This window comes from Chelonoidis abingdonii, chromosome 13, assembly GCF_003597395.2.
Source record: "Chelonoidis abingdonii isolate Lonesome George chromosome 13, CheloAbing_2.0, whole genome shotgun sequence".
Lineage (NCBI taxonomy): Eukaryota > Metazoa > Chordata > Testudines > Testudinidae > Chelonoidis > Chelonoidis abingdonii.
In genome coordinates this window covers 9,644,513-9,662,833 of record NC_133781.1, presented here as the reverse complement: position 1 = coordinate 9,662,833, position 18,321 = coordinate 9,644,513, and the positions used below count along the sequence as shown (strand labels likewise).

Genomic DNA, 18,321 nt, shown 5'->3' with positions numbered 1-18,321 from the left:
GGGAAATTCAGCTTTCCCAAAATGTGGATGAGGAAGTATTTTCCCCCATAAGAGTTTCCACTCACACAGGTCACCTTCTGTGTGAGGGTCTGGCGACAAATAGGGCTGCCCCTTCTGGTGCCACCTTCTGTTCAGCTTTGCTCACTCTGTGCCCCCCCCCCCTGCAACCAGGATTGTTCCCTCTTCATGACTCAGCCTGGACAGAGGGTCATGTGTTAAGTCCTTCCCTTTCTGAGTTAACACGAGCTCCACCCGGACAAGGCTGTCTATTCACCCCATTCAGGGTAGCCTTCTGTTCCACCTAAGTCCAATATCACCTTCCCACTGGCTGGTAGGAACACCAGGTGACTGCCCCTTTACTTCTGGGGCTCCCAGTCCAGGGACCTTGTTCTGTAAGCAATCCAGGTCTGTTCAGTCTCCACCATAATTCCTGGCGTTCTGGATTCCTTCCTATCTCAGCTCTTTCTCCTGCCCTATTCTCTACTTCTGCCAACCGAATATTCCTCTGCTCCCCGCAGGCTACTTCACGCCTCTGGCTTCTTGCTGAACCACCTAGGTCAGGACAGGAATCCGCAGGCCTACTCTACTCCCTGGACTTCCTTCGCCGCTGCCTATGTCCTACCCAAACTCTTTTCCGAGTGATGTATAGCCCCCTTCCTGGCTTTTATACTCCTAGCCCAGCTTCTCCATCTGCAGGCCCTCTCTTGTCATTTATGCCAGGCAGGCTTCAGCGATGTGAGGATATGACCACACCTACCCACAGTTTTCACATAGGCAAAACATCTACATCCTCTCACCCAATTCTGATCCTTAAAAAAAAAAGCTACAGTAATTCCTTTTTTATTGCTACCACGCTTTCATGGTTACCTTCCCTATAATCCTTTCAGGCTATCTTACACCTTGAGGCATCTCGTGGTCTCTTTATAAAAAAATCTATGTAATTCTCCCTGCATTGCCGAGCACAGTGGGTTTTCGACTTTTGGGCTGCGTACCCCTTCCAAGTAATGAATCTACTGTGTACCCTCATCTGAAGATAGTCATCATATACCTATGAAAACAGGGAGGAAAGGTCTGTAAGGGATAACAACGCCGTTTTTCACCATTACAGGATTTTTTTCTTGTACCTCCTGACAAAAGCCATGCTACCCTAAGGAGACACATACACAGTGAAACCATAGCAGTGTTCCAACTGTTTCTGACTTGGTATGTCTGTACAACCCGTACTTGTTTAGTGAAGATAAATTACCATTCAACGGTCACAGTAGCTGTTATGCTCTAAACATATACTTACTTCACTTCTTCTGTCATAGCTATTAAGTGTTACCATTATCCTCAAGTTTAGGACATATTTCATAGAGACCTTGAATTCCTTTTTTCTTTGGCCATGTATTGCCATTCTTGTTAAGTGCCTTTGGTTAACCCACACACCTCCGGGTGTGGGATGTGTTCTGTCCCTCTAGTGGGACAGAGACCTCGTGTAGAGATTAATGAGTCTGCTACAGCCTTAGCTATAGGACCATGCATGGCGTCGTGTTAGCTCATCAGCAGAACACCAGCGCTCATGCATTAGCTCCCATGGAACCAGAGTTGTGAAACCATGTTTCAAAGAACAATATTTCATGATAGTTATTTCCTGTATTTCTGTAACTCCCACTTTGTTTCTAATTGTCATATACTCATAAAGAGTCAGATGGATAGCAGCAGTCAGGAGTACACCCTTATCCAGGTCGTTATCCAGTATGCCCGATCACGCTGTCACTATGAGCCACAAATGGTTAGTCTCCCCCCATAGATCTTAATCCAGGCTCAGGGATACAAAAAGCCGTTCTCACTTTATCTGTGTTGTCCTCTCTAGAGTCATCAATATAAATTGGTATGCTAACCCCATTTCCATGGTGTAAACTCAATAATCTCGTCATCTATTAGGCTAGCTCCTGCTCTTCCCTTTGTTTATTGTATTAATCCAAAACCCACAAGAGGAGGAGAGACAATCCACATCCGCATGGTTTGTCCTTCACATGCTAAAGATTTTATTTCTTCCCTTCCACACATGGTCTTTACCCACCTTATGACCTTTTTAGCATTGCTGTGGAGTATATGTGGCGCCAAGTTATTCTTGCTACTTACTTGCCAACCAGCTCCTGTGAATATTACTTCTTTTAATACCTCTCTCACTATTTCCATTTAGCTCCGAGCCCAAATAGGCCGTTAAATCTAACAATTTGATCCTTAAATTTGATAGGCATTTCCCTGGTTGCTTACTGCAGGAATAAACAATGAGTTTAATACGCCGCCATCACTTGAAATTATGCGGAGTTTTGGCTATTAGAAAGGGCTTCAATTTTTTTTTAGTGTTGATTGTAGGTGATCTTGCGCGGATCTGCATGTAAGCTGAATTAAACGGCTTTCATAATCTTACAACTGGTCTTATTTAACGCCCTTACAGAATTAACACGTTGTTCTTATCTGCCACCCCAACTTGTTCTCAGCAATACCTTCAAGCACATTTATTCCTATCTTCTACATTTTTCAGTTCTTTGGTATTATCAGTATCGACCTTTTCAATAGTTTTGTTATGAAACATTAACTCCCAAGAATGTAAAATTTGAACTACCTGTATTTTTTCTGCATAGAGATTCTAGGGTCTTGTTTCTTCCCCATATGCTCCTCTTTTTATAGAAGAATCATTTCTCTTTGTTTTAGCAAGTGAAAACCTAAATCCAAGTATCAAACACCCATACTGAGAGAGCAAAATACCCTGTGTAGTGCTATGCCCATCTAGGTTCTCTCCACGCTCTCTTAAGTCTTCTGTGTTTGGGCAGCTATAGCACAGTCATATCTGGCAAGGACTACTTACCTATCCCTGCACACTTGGGCTGTAATCCAGGAGATCAGCGTTTAAATCATGGTTAAACAGGGATTGGTCTTAGTTACCAAGATCTACCCCTATGCGGGGAGTGCCGCCAGGTAAATAAGTTGTATACCCCTGTAAAAGCTTTTTTAACTGGCATGCTGGAGGTACGTGGAGGGTGCCTGGTAAATTTAAAAAGCCTGTTAACTATCAGAGGGAGTGATTATGATTGTCTTGAGTGCAGAGGTGGGGTGCAGCAGAAATGGGTTCTGGAGGGCAGTTTGGGTCTGTGGCATAGAGGGGCTTGGGATTGTGGTAGGAGGGTTTTCGGGTTCATCTGAGGACAAGCGAATTCTATGCAGTATAATACCTCAATGGTCCCAATGACCAAATATGTTGTATTTTTATCCGCGACTGATACTAGCTACTCTATTTGACATTCTGAAACTAACGTGTAGTCCAGTTCCATACGGGCCTAACTAGTTGACTCCGCCTGTTATGGTGGAGACGGCAATCTGGTTCTATTCTAGAGGATCCGTAAAAGAATCATCCGAAATGCCAACAGCCGTTTGAAAAGAAAAATTGTCGCAGTGATACAGCCGCGCTGCTAGATAGACAATGCGTAACGGGCAAGCCCAGTAGACTCAAATAGACGTACCCATGCGATGGAGGTGGTACTGAGGACTCCAGCTATTCCCACCAGTCCAGCGTCTCTGAAAAGTAATTTGCATTCTTAGGCTGAGCCCATGTCTGTAGATTCAAACATGTTGTTTTGGGGTGGGCCAAGGGGAATAGCTCCTCAGTTTCCTTCCCCCCTCCCACATGTGAAAGAAAAAGGAAAAATCATTTCTTGACATTCTTTCAGTCACCCTCATGTGTTACTGAATGCTTGCGTTGGTAGACGCGCGATGCGATGCGCAGTGACTGAACAGTTATCTGCTCCTCCCCCCATCCCGGTGGGTAGATGGTGCCAATTATTATGACTTTAACAGCCGTCCGATTGCCATCAGGCCCGTTGAGCTGCCTGACTATGGAGCTCGAGTCAGGTGAGGGCTGGCCGTGGCGCCTGGGTAAAAATTGGAATGTTCCAGTTACTCCACGGTCTGATCGTACAGAACGCGCTTTGGTACCATCTTCCAGGTCATTAGACAACTGGGGGTCTGAGCTCCTCAGGCCCCTCCTCTTCCCTATTTCTGCAATTGAAAGATTTCCTGCGAACTGGTCTTACCACGGCGGCATGCTGGGGGCCCTCTCTTCTACCAGCGAACCTGGCTTCTAATGTTCTGCCTGGGGACTTGTCATAGCCCGGAGGAGGGCTGCCGTCCCCTGCTATGGAGATCCTCTGGACTGAAAAGCGACAGTCTTCTTGTGGTCTCCTCGTATTCCTGATTCTTGTATCACTTATGACAGAGAGATGGGGGGGCACTTGCCACGGTAGCCCTGGAAGATTGGCGGGAGAGGGAAAGCAACGAGTGAGGTTGTTGCAAGGGGCACCCGCCTGTGAATACTGATCGACAGAAAGGCAGCTTGCTCTCTGATACCACGCGTTCCTCTAGTTACACATCTGCCTCCATTTCTAGCAGGGACATGATTCTAGTTCTATTATAAACATAAGGGAGGATTGACTCAGGGAGTTACAGTCCCAATTTGTTATGCGTTGCGCACCCCAGGCCGATTTCAGCCAGGGGCACTCGATTGATAGCAGCGGACAGTCCAGAGGGAAGAGATAACCGTCACTTTCATTGCCAGTTTTCTCCAGCAGTAGACGGTACAGAATAGACCAGTAACCATCTCTGCTATCATGCAAAGCCAAGTGAATGCTGCTGTGTGTGCTGGAGTATCGCCTCTCTGTCCACGGCATCCAGTACAACATACGAGTGCTGGAAGAAAAAAAAACGCTGAACGGGCTCATGGTTGCCGTGCTATGGCGTGCCCAGGTGCAAAATCAGGGGGAAAAACGCCGAAAGGTATTGTCTGTTGATGTTCTGCCCGGGAGGAAGGAATGCCACTTGTACAGACTTTTTTATCCGACACTACCTCGCGGAACCAATATGATCTTCAACGCCAGAATGTCCCCTCAATGTGGCGTGGGCGGGCACGAGCTGAAGGTGCCGGCAAATAAGATAGGCGTTGCTCGAAGAGCTACCCACAATGCAACGTGTTTTCAGAAAATGTCGACATAAGCCTTCTGGTGGCCATGGTGCACGGCTCGCTTCGACCAAAACCGCCCCGTCAGACGGACTTGCTGGTCCCTAGGTGTGGCCGGCATGATACCTCGGGTTGGTGCAGATTGATAATCGCGAGGGTTTTTATTAAACATACATTGCTGCCTTAGTAAATTCGATATTATCCCGTAGTGTAGACGTGGGCTAAGTTTCCCTCTCTCTACGTCCCATCTCAGTCATGGCTTCACTTCCCTTCTCTGTGGGAGGCTCGAATGGGGGATATCATGGACAGATTTATTCCTATAGCCCCCGAGACTCAGACAACTCGTCTATTTCAATGTGGACCCTAGTGTGTTGTGAATGTAGATGATGTGACCACACCTCAGCTTCCCACAGCTTATGGCTGCCTAACTACGATCTTCGCTGAAGGCCTTAGGCCTGGTCACAGTACAGTGAGAGTGAGACCATTTACACAGGACGAGTGATTTTGTACTATCTGTCCCTTTCATACCTCTATAACTATAGCTCAGTGATTAGAATACATCTAAATTCTAAAGTATGGCCTTTGCATAGACAGGCCTGATACTATCTATATCCTAACACATCACACACACACACACACACACACACACACACACACACACACACTATAAGTTTTAAACAAACAATTTAATACTGTACACAGCAATGATGTTTGTGAAGCTTGGTTGAGGTGGTGGAGTCAGAGGGTGGAAGAGGGTGGGATATTTCCCAGGGAATGCCTTACTGCTAAATGATGAACTAGCACTCGGCTGAGCTGTCAAAGGTTAACATGTTGTTGATGTAGCCTCACACTCTACAAGGCAGCAGGAATGGAGGGAGGGGAGGCAGCATGGCAGAGAGACACAGAGGCACACACCGTGTGTGTGTGTGAGAGAGAGGGAGACGCACATTGCCCCTTTAAGTACACTGAGCCCACTCTAAGTAGGTTGCCCTTTTAAGTAGATCAGCAAGTTGAGACAGAGGCTGCTGTCCTGAGCCCTGTGTGTCTCTCCCGCATCCCCTGCCCTGTGGAGATTGGGTCAAGGAGCAGGGGGATGTGTGGCAGGAGTGTGGGGGGAGGGAGACACCCTGATATTAGCACCCTTCTTTCCCCAATTCCCCCGCACAACAAGCAGGAGGCTCCTAGGAGCAGCTGCAAAGCAGAGTGCAGGAGCAGCACATGGCAGTGGCGGGAGGGACAGCTGAACTGCCGGCAATTGATAGCCTGCTGGGCGGCTGGCTCCCAGGGAACTTAGGGGAGCAGAGAGCTGATAGGGGGGCTGCCGGCCAACCCTGGTTTCAAGCCCCCACTAGCTAGCTCCAACAGGCTGCTCTTTCTGCAAGCCGTAGACAGACCAGGCGGTTGCCAAACAATGTTATATGGGAGTATTGTGCAACTTTAAACGAGCATGTTCTCTAATTGATCAGCAACATAACAACGAAACAGCAATGTTAACCAGGATGAAGTTAAGTGAGGAGCTACTGTACTGTGTTACAAACAAAGAAAGTTCTGTCACTGGGCAGTTACAGACCTGGCACTTGAAACCCCCTTAAACAATATAGGAAAGACTGTAACACACACACTATGTTGTGTGTCTCCTCAGACATTATCTACACTCAACTGAGCAGTGGCATGTAGGGGTCAGCTTGAGAGGGAACCTGTCCCTGTCAATCTATTGAAATGTGCTTGGGGGTGGGAGCACAAATCAGTTCCTCATTAATAAAAGAAACATGAATCTCTACAAATCCTTGGGCCTCCCAGTGACTAGAAACAAATCTGGTGACCATTAGCATCATTCCAGACTCAAAATGTTGGCCTGCTTGCTGCTTTAAGAGTCTTCCTGTTAAACTGGCAGGCAAATGGTGACATTTATTTGGACTGAGAACTTGGACCAAGCTGGCAGGCTGCTGCATTTCTGTCTTGCTGAAATTCAGCCTTTGTGCATTAAAAGACCAGGGTGTGCTGAGCATTTCATTTGGATTTCCTTCCTCTGATGCAAACACTACTCAATTGCTTCATCAGTCAGCAAGTCATTAAACAGCATGAGCTTTAGTTAACTGTTTGGCTTGATTTTGCAGGCAGAAAAAGGAGATTATAGACATTACATCATCCCCCTGCTTCATACATTAATGTACACACTAATAAAGGTAAGATCTGCAGATGGTATTTAACAATCTAGGGAAATTCAAAGCTATGGGGCCTGGCCCTGAGATCACTTGCACCCAATTTATAGCAGAATAGGTAGTGTGGCCTCATGAACACTGTATTAGTAGGGGGCCCAAGAAACCTAGGTTCAGTTCCTGACTCTGCTAGTAAGTGACTTTGGGCAAGTCATTGCCTTCTCTGTTCCTCAGTTTCTCTACCTGTAAAATGGGAATAATCAGACTGACCTCCTTTGTAAAGCACTTTGAGATCTGCAGATGACAAGCACTATATAAGAGCTAGATATTATTATTAGGTGACGTTAAAATCAGGCCCACCATTCAGTTAGCCATGTTGTACCTATTTATAGTGTTCAGATACGTGTGTAACTACATAAAATATATTTTCAAAAACATTGCCTGTGCAATATGGCTGGATCAGTTTTTCTGCAAGAACCTTAAATTTCCCAATTTTGTGCATTTGAATTCTCAGCTTTAACAACATGGGATGTGAAAAAAATAAATGTCACCTTGGGCCAGATTTAGATGCAAAGGTATAAAGGGGGTTTTCTTATGTGCTTAGGCACCTAAATGCCTTTAGACATCCAGTCCTTGCAGCCTTGCAAGAGGGTATTTCTAGATCTCTGCAGAATTTCCATTACCTTATCTAGTCGTAGCGTCAGATTCAGGCCTATTGAAATCAGCTAGAGTTCCAGCCGTTTGAACCAAGGATGAATTTGGTCCTTAACCTTGAGTCCTTGCATCTCTGGGCAGCTTGTTTCTTATGGCTCTCACATATGGTGAAGAGATTCCCCCACAGGGACCCTAAGTTTAGGCTGCTCCATCTCCGTTGGGATCTTGTTAACTGTTCCTTTCCCATTCCAGGCTCCCCGCATTTCAGACGATCTCTATGAAAGAGTGTATGACTTCTGTAAAAAGCTACTAACCCTGCCGAAGCCTTACTGTACCATTGGCTTGGACTACGCGTTCCGGTTAAAAGTAGAAAGAGTGACACCAGGTTTGTGGAATTCATGGTGCCTCTCCTGTGGCATGGGGATGTAGCTATGAAATGGTGATGTCTTTGCTTTAGTAATTATTTAAGTCCCCAGAAGGGTGAAAAGTATTTTCTGTGCATTGTGTCGTTAAATGTCTAAGAGGTCCTCTTGTAGGCAGCGAGTGCTCTCATTCTGTTCTCAAAGTGGCTGCAGCACAGGAGACCCTCACGCTGTGCTCTCTTCTTGTGGAGACCTCAGCCTCACTTTGAGTGATGTGGGGGAGGAAGCAAAAGTTCCTTCTTCACCAAAAGGAGGAGAATTGTGCTTAGAAGAGACCCTCCATACCCAGATCTCAAGGAGACTCACCGTCCCTGTGCTATAACCATTTTGGGGATTATAGTTCTGCCCAGAGGCATACACTGAGATCAGAGCCGCATCTTGCTAAGTTATTTACTATGATCTGTATTACCAATAGCGCCTGAGAGTTCCAGTCATGGTCCAGGATCCAGTTGCATTAGGTGTTGTATAAACCCAGAACAAAAAGACAGTCCCTGCCCCAAAGAGCTCACAATTCCAATAGACAACATAGAGACAAAGTGGTTTCCGCGACGTCACACACGTGGAGTCTGGAGCAGAGCCAGGAACTGAACCCAGAACTTCTGAGTTCCATCTCCTAAAACCAGAAATTAACAATGGAAATTGGTCTGCAATGGCAATGCAATGGGCCCAGCAGGGCCAGTCCAGTGCTCTACAACGGTTACTAGTGACAGACTGTTATTAAACCACACAGTAAAACCATTCTCCTTAGATCTGTATCCTGCCATGAGAAATCTCCGTCCAACTGAATCCTGCAGCCTTCCCAATGATTGCTCTCTCATCATCTGTTTTTATGATAAACGAGTGCTAAATACTGAAGAGCCAGTTGGTGTCTTCTGGAGAATAGATGTGTTTAGAAACAGTACTGCTGAAATCCTGTATTTTCCATTTTCTCTGCCTTATTTGTTAAAATTCTTCTTATTCATGGATTTTTGGCTTCCATCACCATATATTAGAGCACTAAACAGGCCCTCCCACCACATGGAGGTGTATTATTCCCATTTTAACTGAAGCGCAGTCTCCACTGAAGAGTTGGGAAGAGAACACAGATCTCTCGGAGCACTACTTTAACCACAAGACCATTCTCCCTTGGCAACATGGGACTAGGCTTTCTGGGGCAGTTTCTCCATTGCCTTGCGCCTTGGGTCATCATGGACACCACAGCAATAAGAGTGGAAAGCACCACCATTCCGATGTGACAGCAGTTTGTACTTTGTGTTGACACAAATGATGACACAAGGTAAAAGTCAGCAGAGAATCAAGCTTTTTCTCCTGCATCTGCTTCAGAGTCCACCCCATAACTTGTAATCTAGTCAGGAAAGTGCATGAAATACAGGCAGTGTGTAGCTGGGATTATTCCCAAACAGAAAGTGTTTTCATGTGTTCTAGCTGAATTCCCTTTAGATTTTACTGTCTTTTTTCTGGGCTATATGAAACTGCCTGCTTGATTCTCCTCTCATACCTGCTTTATCGCCATGTAGCTCCACTGATTTAGTAAAGTTACTCCTAACTCATGCTGGGGTGAGAGCAGGATCAGGCCACTCTCTTGTTACTATCTGTTGCATGTGAATATTTTTATTTGTTAGGAGTGTTATACCAAAGAATGATTATTTCAGAACAAAGTCTGAAGAGCGACCCATATCCTTATCAGGAAAGGTACGTATGCCTGTTCTAGTGTGGCTTTTAAATGGCATTTTAATCTTGCAGCAAAATCTGTGCCTTTACTGCATACTAGACACAGCATTTCATGGCACTGGGCAATACTATCAAAAATCCAACAGCTGTTAGCACAGAACTGGAGCAAAATCGAAGCCCTGCTAGTGGTATTACAAAGCAGTATACAATAAATGTCGGTGGCATCTCAGGTTTGTTAAAACAAGCTTGGTGTCAGGAAGCCGGTGTTTTACTGAGTATTCCAGCTGGCTTTCCAGGAGCACGGAGCTTCCCCTAGACAGGTATAGAAGCACAGGAAGTATCTGCAGCAGCTCTGTTTAATTGAGCAGAATGATGCTGACCCAAAATATTCGTTCCAATCTGAGAGTGCAAATAATTACTATGAGCCAAATTCAACTCTTGGGTAAGAGGGTACATCTCCATTGACTTCACTTGAGTTATATCTATGTATACCAGAGTTGAACTTGGCCCAGTGGCAGACAATTTTCTTCTTCTCTGAACCTCTGCCTGCAGGATTAGACCCAACATGGGAATAGATCCAGCCATACCAGAAAAAGCCAATGACGCACCTAGTCTAGTACCTTGCTCCAGATAGGGAACAATGCTGGCTTCTTCAGCAGGTTTTAATCCTTTCATTGTGCAGTGTTACACCACGGGATGAATTTCTTCCTGATACTGTCTGGTTGGCAGCGTAAGCCCTGAAGCATTAACATGGCAGCCACCACCTTGGGTTTTAGATGTAAAATGGCATGCCTTACCTGCCCTCCCAGTCTTCATTGACTCCTGCCTTTTTGCATACTCTGCTTTGATAACCATATTCATTTATTTTATGCATCTATTTTTTCAACCCTTCATTTCCACAGAGTTTTCATATTTGCAGATGCAGATGTGCTCTCCAAGGCTGTATGCAATTCACTAGTCACTGAAGCCAAAGCTGCTCAGATGTATCAGAATCCCAGATCATGCATGTGCTATGTGATAACACGTGCTGTGCAGGCGGCTCTGGGTGAGGACTGTGATGCTGAAAGTTTCCAGAGGATTCTTCAGGTAATGGCTTAGCTGCAGCTCAATATCACCATGAACTTGACCCATATTTATGTGGGGCCAGATTCTCAAAAGAGCTCTGTTCTGATTTAGGCAACTCAATGAAGTGAACAGATTCTCAGAAGCATGTAGCCCCCACTAGCTTCCACTGACATAGAAAGCAGATTTTGCTACTTTTACACACATTGAACAGCACCTTGCCACTCAAGTAGTTCCAGTGACGATGCATGATTTCATACGGATATACGTGTGTGCGCAGCTTAGTGTACTTTGGTAGCTATGAGCACTTCCATTGTGCATTTGAAAGTCGGAGAACAGGGTCAAAACACAAACTAATTATTTTTGCAGGACACTTGCAAAAAAATAAATTTCAGGGGGGCTTTTTTTCATTTTCATTGAAATTTCCCACATTTGACAAAAACTGAAACCCCAAATTGAATTTTTTTCAGTTTTTGAAAACTGTTTTGGTTAAAAAAAGTTCACTTTTCATTAAAAATATTTGGTTTTCCATTTCCAGGTTTGCCTTGAAAAACCAGACAATTGAGTTGAAATCAACAATTTTCCCTGCAACTTTTTGTTTGAGATGAAATGCCATTTTTTTCGGTGAAAAATATATCTCGTCAGGAAAATGTCCCACTCTCCTGAGTAGCCTTTTTAAGGGAGCTCTGGGGACCAAGCATGATAGGTGTGGCCAGTTCAGGCACATTAGTGGATCCCAGCAAGCGCTGTTTATCTGGAGCTCTCCATCTAACATAAACCTGGAGAAGGTCTCTCACTTTGGGGCACTATCGTCCCCTACAGAACCCTCTTCCCTTCATGTCCCAAGAGCCCGTTTGCTCTGCTGCTGAGTATCTTGCCCTCAATAAGGCCTCCAGCATGAATTTCAACAGCTCCCTCTGCCTTGCAGCCGATGGAGCAAATAGCTGGCTTAGAGTAGGACCAAACACTTAGTCTATCTTCCTCCCAACTTGGCACCACTGCTGCATTGGGCTGTGCAGCCTGCCAGAACTGGCCCCTGTGTTAGGGCAACAGTGTGTCAAAGGTATGTCTACGTGGAGATGAAAAACCCACAGCTGGCCTGGGTCAGCTGACTCAGGCTCGCAAGGTTCTCGCTCTGAGACTGAAAAATTGCTATTTAGACAGGCTCAGACTGGAGTCCAAGCTGTGGGACACTGCAAGGGGGGAGAGTCCTGTCTACGCTACTATTTTTAGCCACGTAGTGTGAGCCCGAATCAGCTGAGCTGGGCTCTAAGATTTGCTGCCATAGGTCTGTTTTTGCGGTGTAGATGCACCCTGAGAGTTTAATGTCATTTAATGGTCTCTTTTATTTCAGCAGCTGTGCAATGATGGGGTTGGGCTTCAGTCTAGCAAAACATAGTGGATGTTTTTTTAGTCTCCTCCTTCCATATGCCTCATATTCACACCCTCGGGTTATTAATAGCACTTCTCTGTGACAGAATAAGCCCACAGCTGAGCTAGAGCACTGTTTCCGGGAAGTGGTGGCAGCCGTCGAGTGTACAGGAAGTGAGACGAATGCAGACCGCGGCCGGCACGCTGAGAGGCTGCAGAAAATCTACAGCATGGTGCTGAACTCGTCAGCGGGAGGTAAATATGCTGTCTACTCCAAAAGCATAGGAATCAGGGGCTGGGAAGTCCATTGAGGGCGCAAGTCCCAGGAACAGCTGTGGCTATCGAGTTCAGGGCAATCTGAGCAGTGTCTGTGGTGGACTAAACTTTCCTGAATCCTAGCAGTGCAGGTTCACCATTTCCAGAGTGACTGGGATGCGAAGGCCTTGCGTACACACTCACGTGGCACTGCTGTAACTATGTTGGTGCAGTTAAAGCTTACAGCCCTTCTAGTGTGGATGAAGTTCTACGGGTGTAAAGGCATTTGCACTAATATAGCTTACCCCCGTATGGGACAGGGAATAAAATATACTAGTAGAAGGCACATTAATACCATTAGGCCATACACGAAGCATTCCAAGATGCACATGGGGCTCTGGTGAACTGCATGGGCATATATTTGAATGACAGTTGATTAATCGCTGTGCACCCACAGTGCTGCATTTCCAATGCATCGCTGAGTAATATTTTTTAAAAGAAAGTCTTATTTAAGCCCCTGATGCTATGAGACGCTCTGCTGTTTTGAGCCTGGTCTAAAGTTTTACGGAACTGGTGAGAGGGTTTAGCAGTTCTTCCCAGTTATGACTTGGGCCCCTGGACAGGTTGGGGCTTAGAAGAACTCAACCTTGAGCAAATCGTTGGAGGGTTTTTCCAGTGCAGGTGTGTGGGAAAATTGGCTGCTTCCTCATGTTTAATGGGCAGTTTCTTTTCATCTACCAAATTGCTGGCTGGGCTGCGCTAGATGCAGATAAGGACCCTTGTTAATCGAGTGCTTCCCCTTCCTGCAGGAGGCAGTTCACCAGGAGGGCTCCACGGCACCCCACTGCCCAACCCAAATATCAGCTTCCACTTGTGGACTGATGAAGACCAGCTTTGTGAGTGCCCTTAAGTGACTGAAATGAAACCCTGATGATGTCTAATAGTCTGAGAAGCATTTGCCAAATAACGGGTTGTAAATTGGCTCAGATGGTTGGGAGGCAAGTTTTATTTCTCCTGGTTCCAGAGCAGAGGATTGGCAGCACAGTGTGTCGGGTTAATGCACTAAGCTTTCCTGTCATGGTGGGTGGGTGTGTGTGTGCATGCGTGCGTGTGTGTGTGTGTGTCCGTCCTTTTAAGGGAGCTGGGCTGAGCAGAGGAGGCCAGTAAGCAGCTCACTTAAAGTGAGGGCTGCCGGGAGTAGAGAGGCTCCTGCAGAAGAGCCTGGGTCAGGGAGGATGCAGAAGCAGGGTCTAGGTGGAAGACCTGGCTGGAGGTACAGGCTGGGTAGGTAGTAGGATGAGCCAGGTTTACCTGCTTTGATTGATGCTGAACTGTGTGTGTGAACAGTAAACGTATCCCTGGGGAAAGGGACTGAAATATTGACACTGATGGAGTGTCACTGACATACTGGGCGCGCTGGCTTGCATATGAGGCAGAGGCAGAGTCCTGTGCTGGGTTTGGGGTGGCCTTGCTCTCTTTCCTTCTTGAGGATTTGGTAAGAGGCTATTGGATCGTTGATTTGACTGGCAGATTCTGTTTGGGAAAGGCCCACAAGTGGGATAGCAGTGAGGATCCACAGGGCCAGACTTAGCTCTATTGGGAGAGGTGTCTGAGGGCCCAGGGCTGGAGTAGCAGGGGCAGCTACGGATTAGGACTGAGGTGTATTGTCATGCCTGTGTAGGGGTAGCTGGTGTGAACCCCACTTGCCTAGTGCCTGCCTGTGCTGCATGGGGCTCCCCCCGTTCCTTTTGGCCTCTATTCCATGACTAATGAAAGCACGTGTTCCAGGTGTGAAAAGCAGGGAGGCAATGGGGTTAGTGTTTGTTCTAGTGGAATTTCAGCAGACAGAGGGGCCAATGTTCAGATCGTTTGGCCTGGCCTAAAGCCCACTGGAGCAAATGGAAAGACTCCATAGACATTACTGGGCTTTGGATCGAGGATGTAGAGCCTAAAGTTAGGCATCTAAATCCACCAATGGCCTGAGCACCTGCGGGTCCCACTGACCTTGGCCCGGGGATGACATCCGCCTACGCACCTGGCCTTCATCACCCAAGGGCTTTCCTCCCCTCCGCAGGGAAGGAGCTGGTGCTGTTCGTCCGCCCGCTGTCGCGGACTTGCGAGCAGGACTGCCTGAGCCAGGAACTGGACAACTTTGAGATCCAGGACATTGTGTCTGACTGTGACTGCTGCGAGCAGACCCGCTTCTCCGTGCTCTCCACCGACAGCGGCATTGAACGGGACCTGCCTGTGGTAGGCGAGGAGCTGCTGCCACCCAGCAGCACTGACGTGGAGCATGCCAGGCTCCAGAGGAAGGGCGGCTTTAAGAAAAAGCCATGCCTTTTGGAAAGCATGGCCTTGCTGCAGAACAGCTGCAATGGCCCAGGGGCAAAGCAATCTGGGAAGCTGCACAGGAAATCTGACAGCAGCATGGTGCCCATGCCTCACCTCCACAGACTGTACACTGCCCGGATTGTGGTTCTGGGGGATGACAGGGTCTTGGGGCGACTGGCCCAAGCCTATTACTCACTGAGGTAAGGCTACAGCCTCCTAGGAGGGGAGGTGTTTCTATGCAGGGTGCAGTGATGGCTAATACTGAGGAGGATTGTCCAGTACAGGCTTTGCAACAGGGGTGGGATAGGTACTGGCTGCTCCCACCTCACACCACCACTTGTTAACAAAGGAAGGGAAAGAGGGAGCCCAGAATGGAAGGGGTAGGGGGTGGGCTAGTATGAGAGCTTGATGGGACTTGCCTCTCCTGTTAGGTAACACCAAAGGCTCAGGCCTCAGAGGCACCATGTCTGTGGTGAGCCACAGCCTCGAAGGGGAAGGATGATCTGGGAGCAGCAGGGAGGGATGTGGTGGGATTCTGGTGTTAACAGGAGCCAGGATTGACCCATTGGCGTTCAAAGCAGGCTCCGCAGCTGCCTGAGGTGACAGGCCCAGTGCTGTTAGTTCAAAGGCTGCAGCAAAAATGTAAATGGGGCTGGTCAAACATTTCCATGTGAGAACTTCTTTTTCGATGGAAAATTAGATTTTTGAGGCAGCAACAACTGAAAAGTTTTCACTCCTGGCATTTTAATTTTTTTGATGAAAAGTTGAAATTTTCCACCGGGGACAAACCAAACATTTTCTAGCCCACAGACCTCCCTATGACACTCCCCCGCCCATACACACACACTAGAGAAGGCCACAGCGCTGCACAGTGAGCGTGGATCTACATTAACGTGTGGTAAGGCCCGACATGCCAGCCGTCGGTGAGCCTAAAGAGCAGAGCTGGTGGGAGGAGAGGGAGGAAGGATAGTACCATGGTTAGGGCACTTGCCTGGGACTCATGACCCTGTTCTCATTCTCCCTGCCCCTGCCCGGGACATCCTAAGGGACTTAAGATACCCCACTTCCAGGTCTGTATGTTGATGACTGCACTGCCCTGCCTCATAGGGCTGCTGAAAGGGTAAATACAGATTGTGACCTGCTCAGATGCTATAGTAATGGAGCCCAGACACATAGGAAAGGAATGTGGAGAGCACAGAGCCCTGAGGGGATTAGAGGTGGAAAGTGTCCCCATGCTGAGGGAGCAATGCTGTTGAAACTTTGGGGCCCTACCAGGATGCAGCTGTGTGCTTCCATTCCTCTGAAGCAGTCAGCTGTGGTTGGCTTATAGCAAACATTGTAACTTCAAAAATGAATGTATTTTTTGTATGTCAAGGAAACGAGAAACCAGACGTGTTTTCCTGACACCAAGGCTGAACCTGCAGTTCTATTATGTCCCTGTTATGGAGGGGCAGCCAGACACCTGGCCCACTCAGGTGAGCAATCAGGTGAGCAGGGACCATACCTTCTTTCTGCTCACAGTCTTGCAGAGGGGCTGCCAGGGCTTGGATTGAGCTGGCTGGAATATTTCTCTGGGGTCCCACCAGGTTTCTAGAGGATTTAAGATTTTGTGTTTAGCCCTTATGGCTCTGAAAAAACCTGCCAAATGGGACCCAGTTTAAGGCTGTCTGGCTGAGTCTGCAGACAACCTGAAATCATAGATAGCTCTGAGCAAGGTTTGAATGGTTTAGTTTGTCCAAATGGGGTGTTGACTCTGAAACATAGTGATGATATTTAAGATCTCAACATGACCTATTTTGTTGCTGGCATTTTAACGGATGCATCCAGCTACTCTGGGACTGTAGAAGGAGCTTAGGATCATGCATAGGGTCTTTGCAGAGAAACACAGTTTTTTGTTTTGGCTGATCCCTGCTTCCAATCAAATGCTACAGCAGTGAAAATTAGTCTATTTTCCTTCTGAGAGTCTGTGCCTGTACTGGGGAGATATGTGGCATCAAAGACATGGGACCTGTTTCTTGCTTTGCCACTGACATGTTGTCTGGCCATGGGCAAATCACTTCCCTTCACTGTGCCTCAGTTTCCCCATCTGTAAAATGGTGATACTAATGTTATTTGTAGCACCTAGGAGCACCAGCCATGGAGCAGGACCTCATTGCACTAGCTGCTGTACAAATACAGAACACAAAGGTGGTCTCTATCCAAAGACCTGTCAGTCTAATGATCTCCATGTTTGTAAAGTGCTTTGAGTTCTTTGGATGAAAATTGCTATAAGTGAACAGCATTATTTGCTGAAGGCCGGATCCTGCAACAGGCTCCATGCACCAGACCCCTGTGTCCCCACAGACTCCATTGACATCAGTGTGGTCTCATGGAGACTCGAGAGTCTTTTGGCACGGAGCTCATGGCAGGATCAGGTCTAAATGAGGTTAGAAGCTGGGACAGCCAGAAACAGGGAGGATACCGTTTGGATCAGCACAAGGCTGCGATGCTATCATGGTCCCCGCTGGAAACCAATGAACATTTACAGCTCTTGGCAGTCTAAATTTGCCCTAGAAATGGCAGGATATCCTGACAGCATGTGCACGTATTATTAGTGAACTTAATTCATTAACTGTCTTTATTCTGGAGCACCTGGAGTTGCAGAAAATATTTGAGCCGCTCCACACCAGCAAGCAAAGACACAGCCCCTGCCCCCAAAAGCTGACCATCAAAATTTGACACATCTCCATGAGGGTCATAAACCGACCAGTGAGACTGAACAGTGGAAAGGGGGTACGATCGGGAGGTTACTGAGGGTCTGTCTACACTATGTTTGAAAGGTGTGACTGCAGCATGTGTGGATGTACCTGGAGCTGGCTTTGATCTAGCTAGTTCAAAGCTAGCTCAGGTAACAGTAACAGCGAAGCTGCGGCAGTACGGGCAGCAGCCACTCGGTTATGTACTCAGGGTGCTGTGTGGGCAGGGTTAGCTCAATAAGCTGTCCGTGTTGGCACGGCTTCACTGCTATTGTTTCCTGATCTAACTTTGATCTATAGACTTGAGCTAGCTTTGATCCAGCCAGATCAGAGATTGCTTGAGAATGTCTACACGTGCTGCAAGTGCACTTTCCAGTTGCAGTGTGTAGACATATCCTCCACCAGGTGTGAAGCACATGTACCTGCACTTGCATTACTCACTCTGGTACAGTTAAAAATAGCAGTTTAGATGTAGTGGCATGGGTTTCCACGGAGGCTCTTCAAACATGCGGGGGACACTGGGTATGTACTAGCATTGCTGAAGCCACTGCATCTACACTGCGATAGCTGCAGTCACACCTCAGACTGCAGAGTAGACATACGCACAGAGGGAGACGGTTTGGTTAATAGCAAGATTGCATCCCAGTAAAAGCAGTTGCTTG

At 47.1% G+C, this 18,321-nt stretch overlaps 1 protein-coding gene across 5 annotated transcripts in view; it reads left to right on the top strand.

Annotated features, from left to right (window-relative positions):
• Positions 1-18,321, top strand: part of PIK3R6 (phosphoinositide-3-kinase regulatory subunit 6) — a 75,804-nt gene that overhangs the window by 43,018 nt on the left and 14,465 nt on the right. For 4 of the 5 annotated variants that reach the window (XM_032801689.1, XM_075071733.1, XM_032801688.2 and 1 more), the window contains 8 exons: positions 7,117-7,185; positions 8,065-8,197; positions 9,857-9,926; positions 10,808-10,991; positions 12,446-12,593; positions 13,403-13,489; positions 14,668-15,124; positions 16,300-16,399. In XM_032801689.1, the coding sequence (XP_032657580.1) occupies positions 7,117-7,185; positions 8,065-8,197; positions 9,857-9,926; positions 10,808-10,991; positions 12,446-12,593; positions 13,403-13,489; positions 14,668-15,124; positions 16,300-16,399 (1,248 nt within the window). Of the gene's footprint in view, positions 1-7,116; positions 7,186-8,064; positions 8,198-9,230; positions 9,511-9,856; positions 9,927-10,807; positions 10,992-12,445; positions 12,594-13,402; positions 13,490-14,667; positions 15,125-16,299; positions 16,400-18,321 lie in introns of those variants that run through there. The other variant, XM_032801692.2, reaches the window with a different exon arrangement.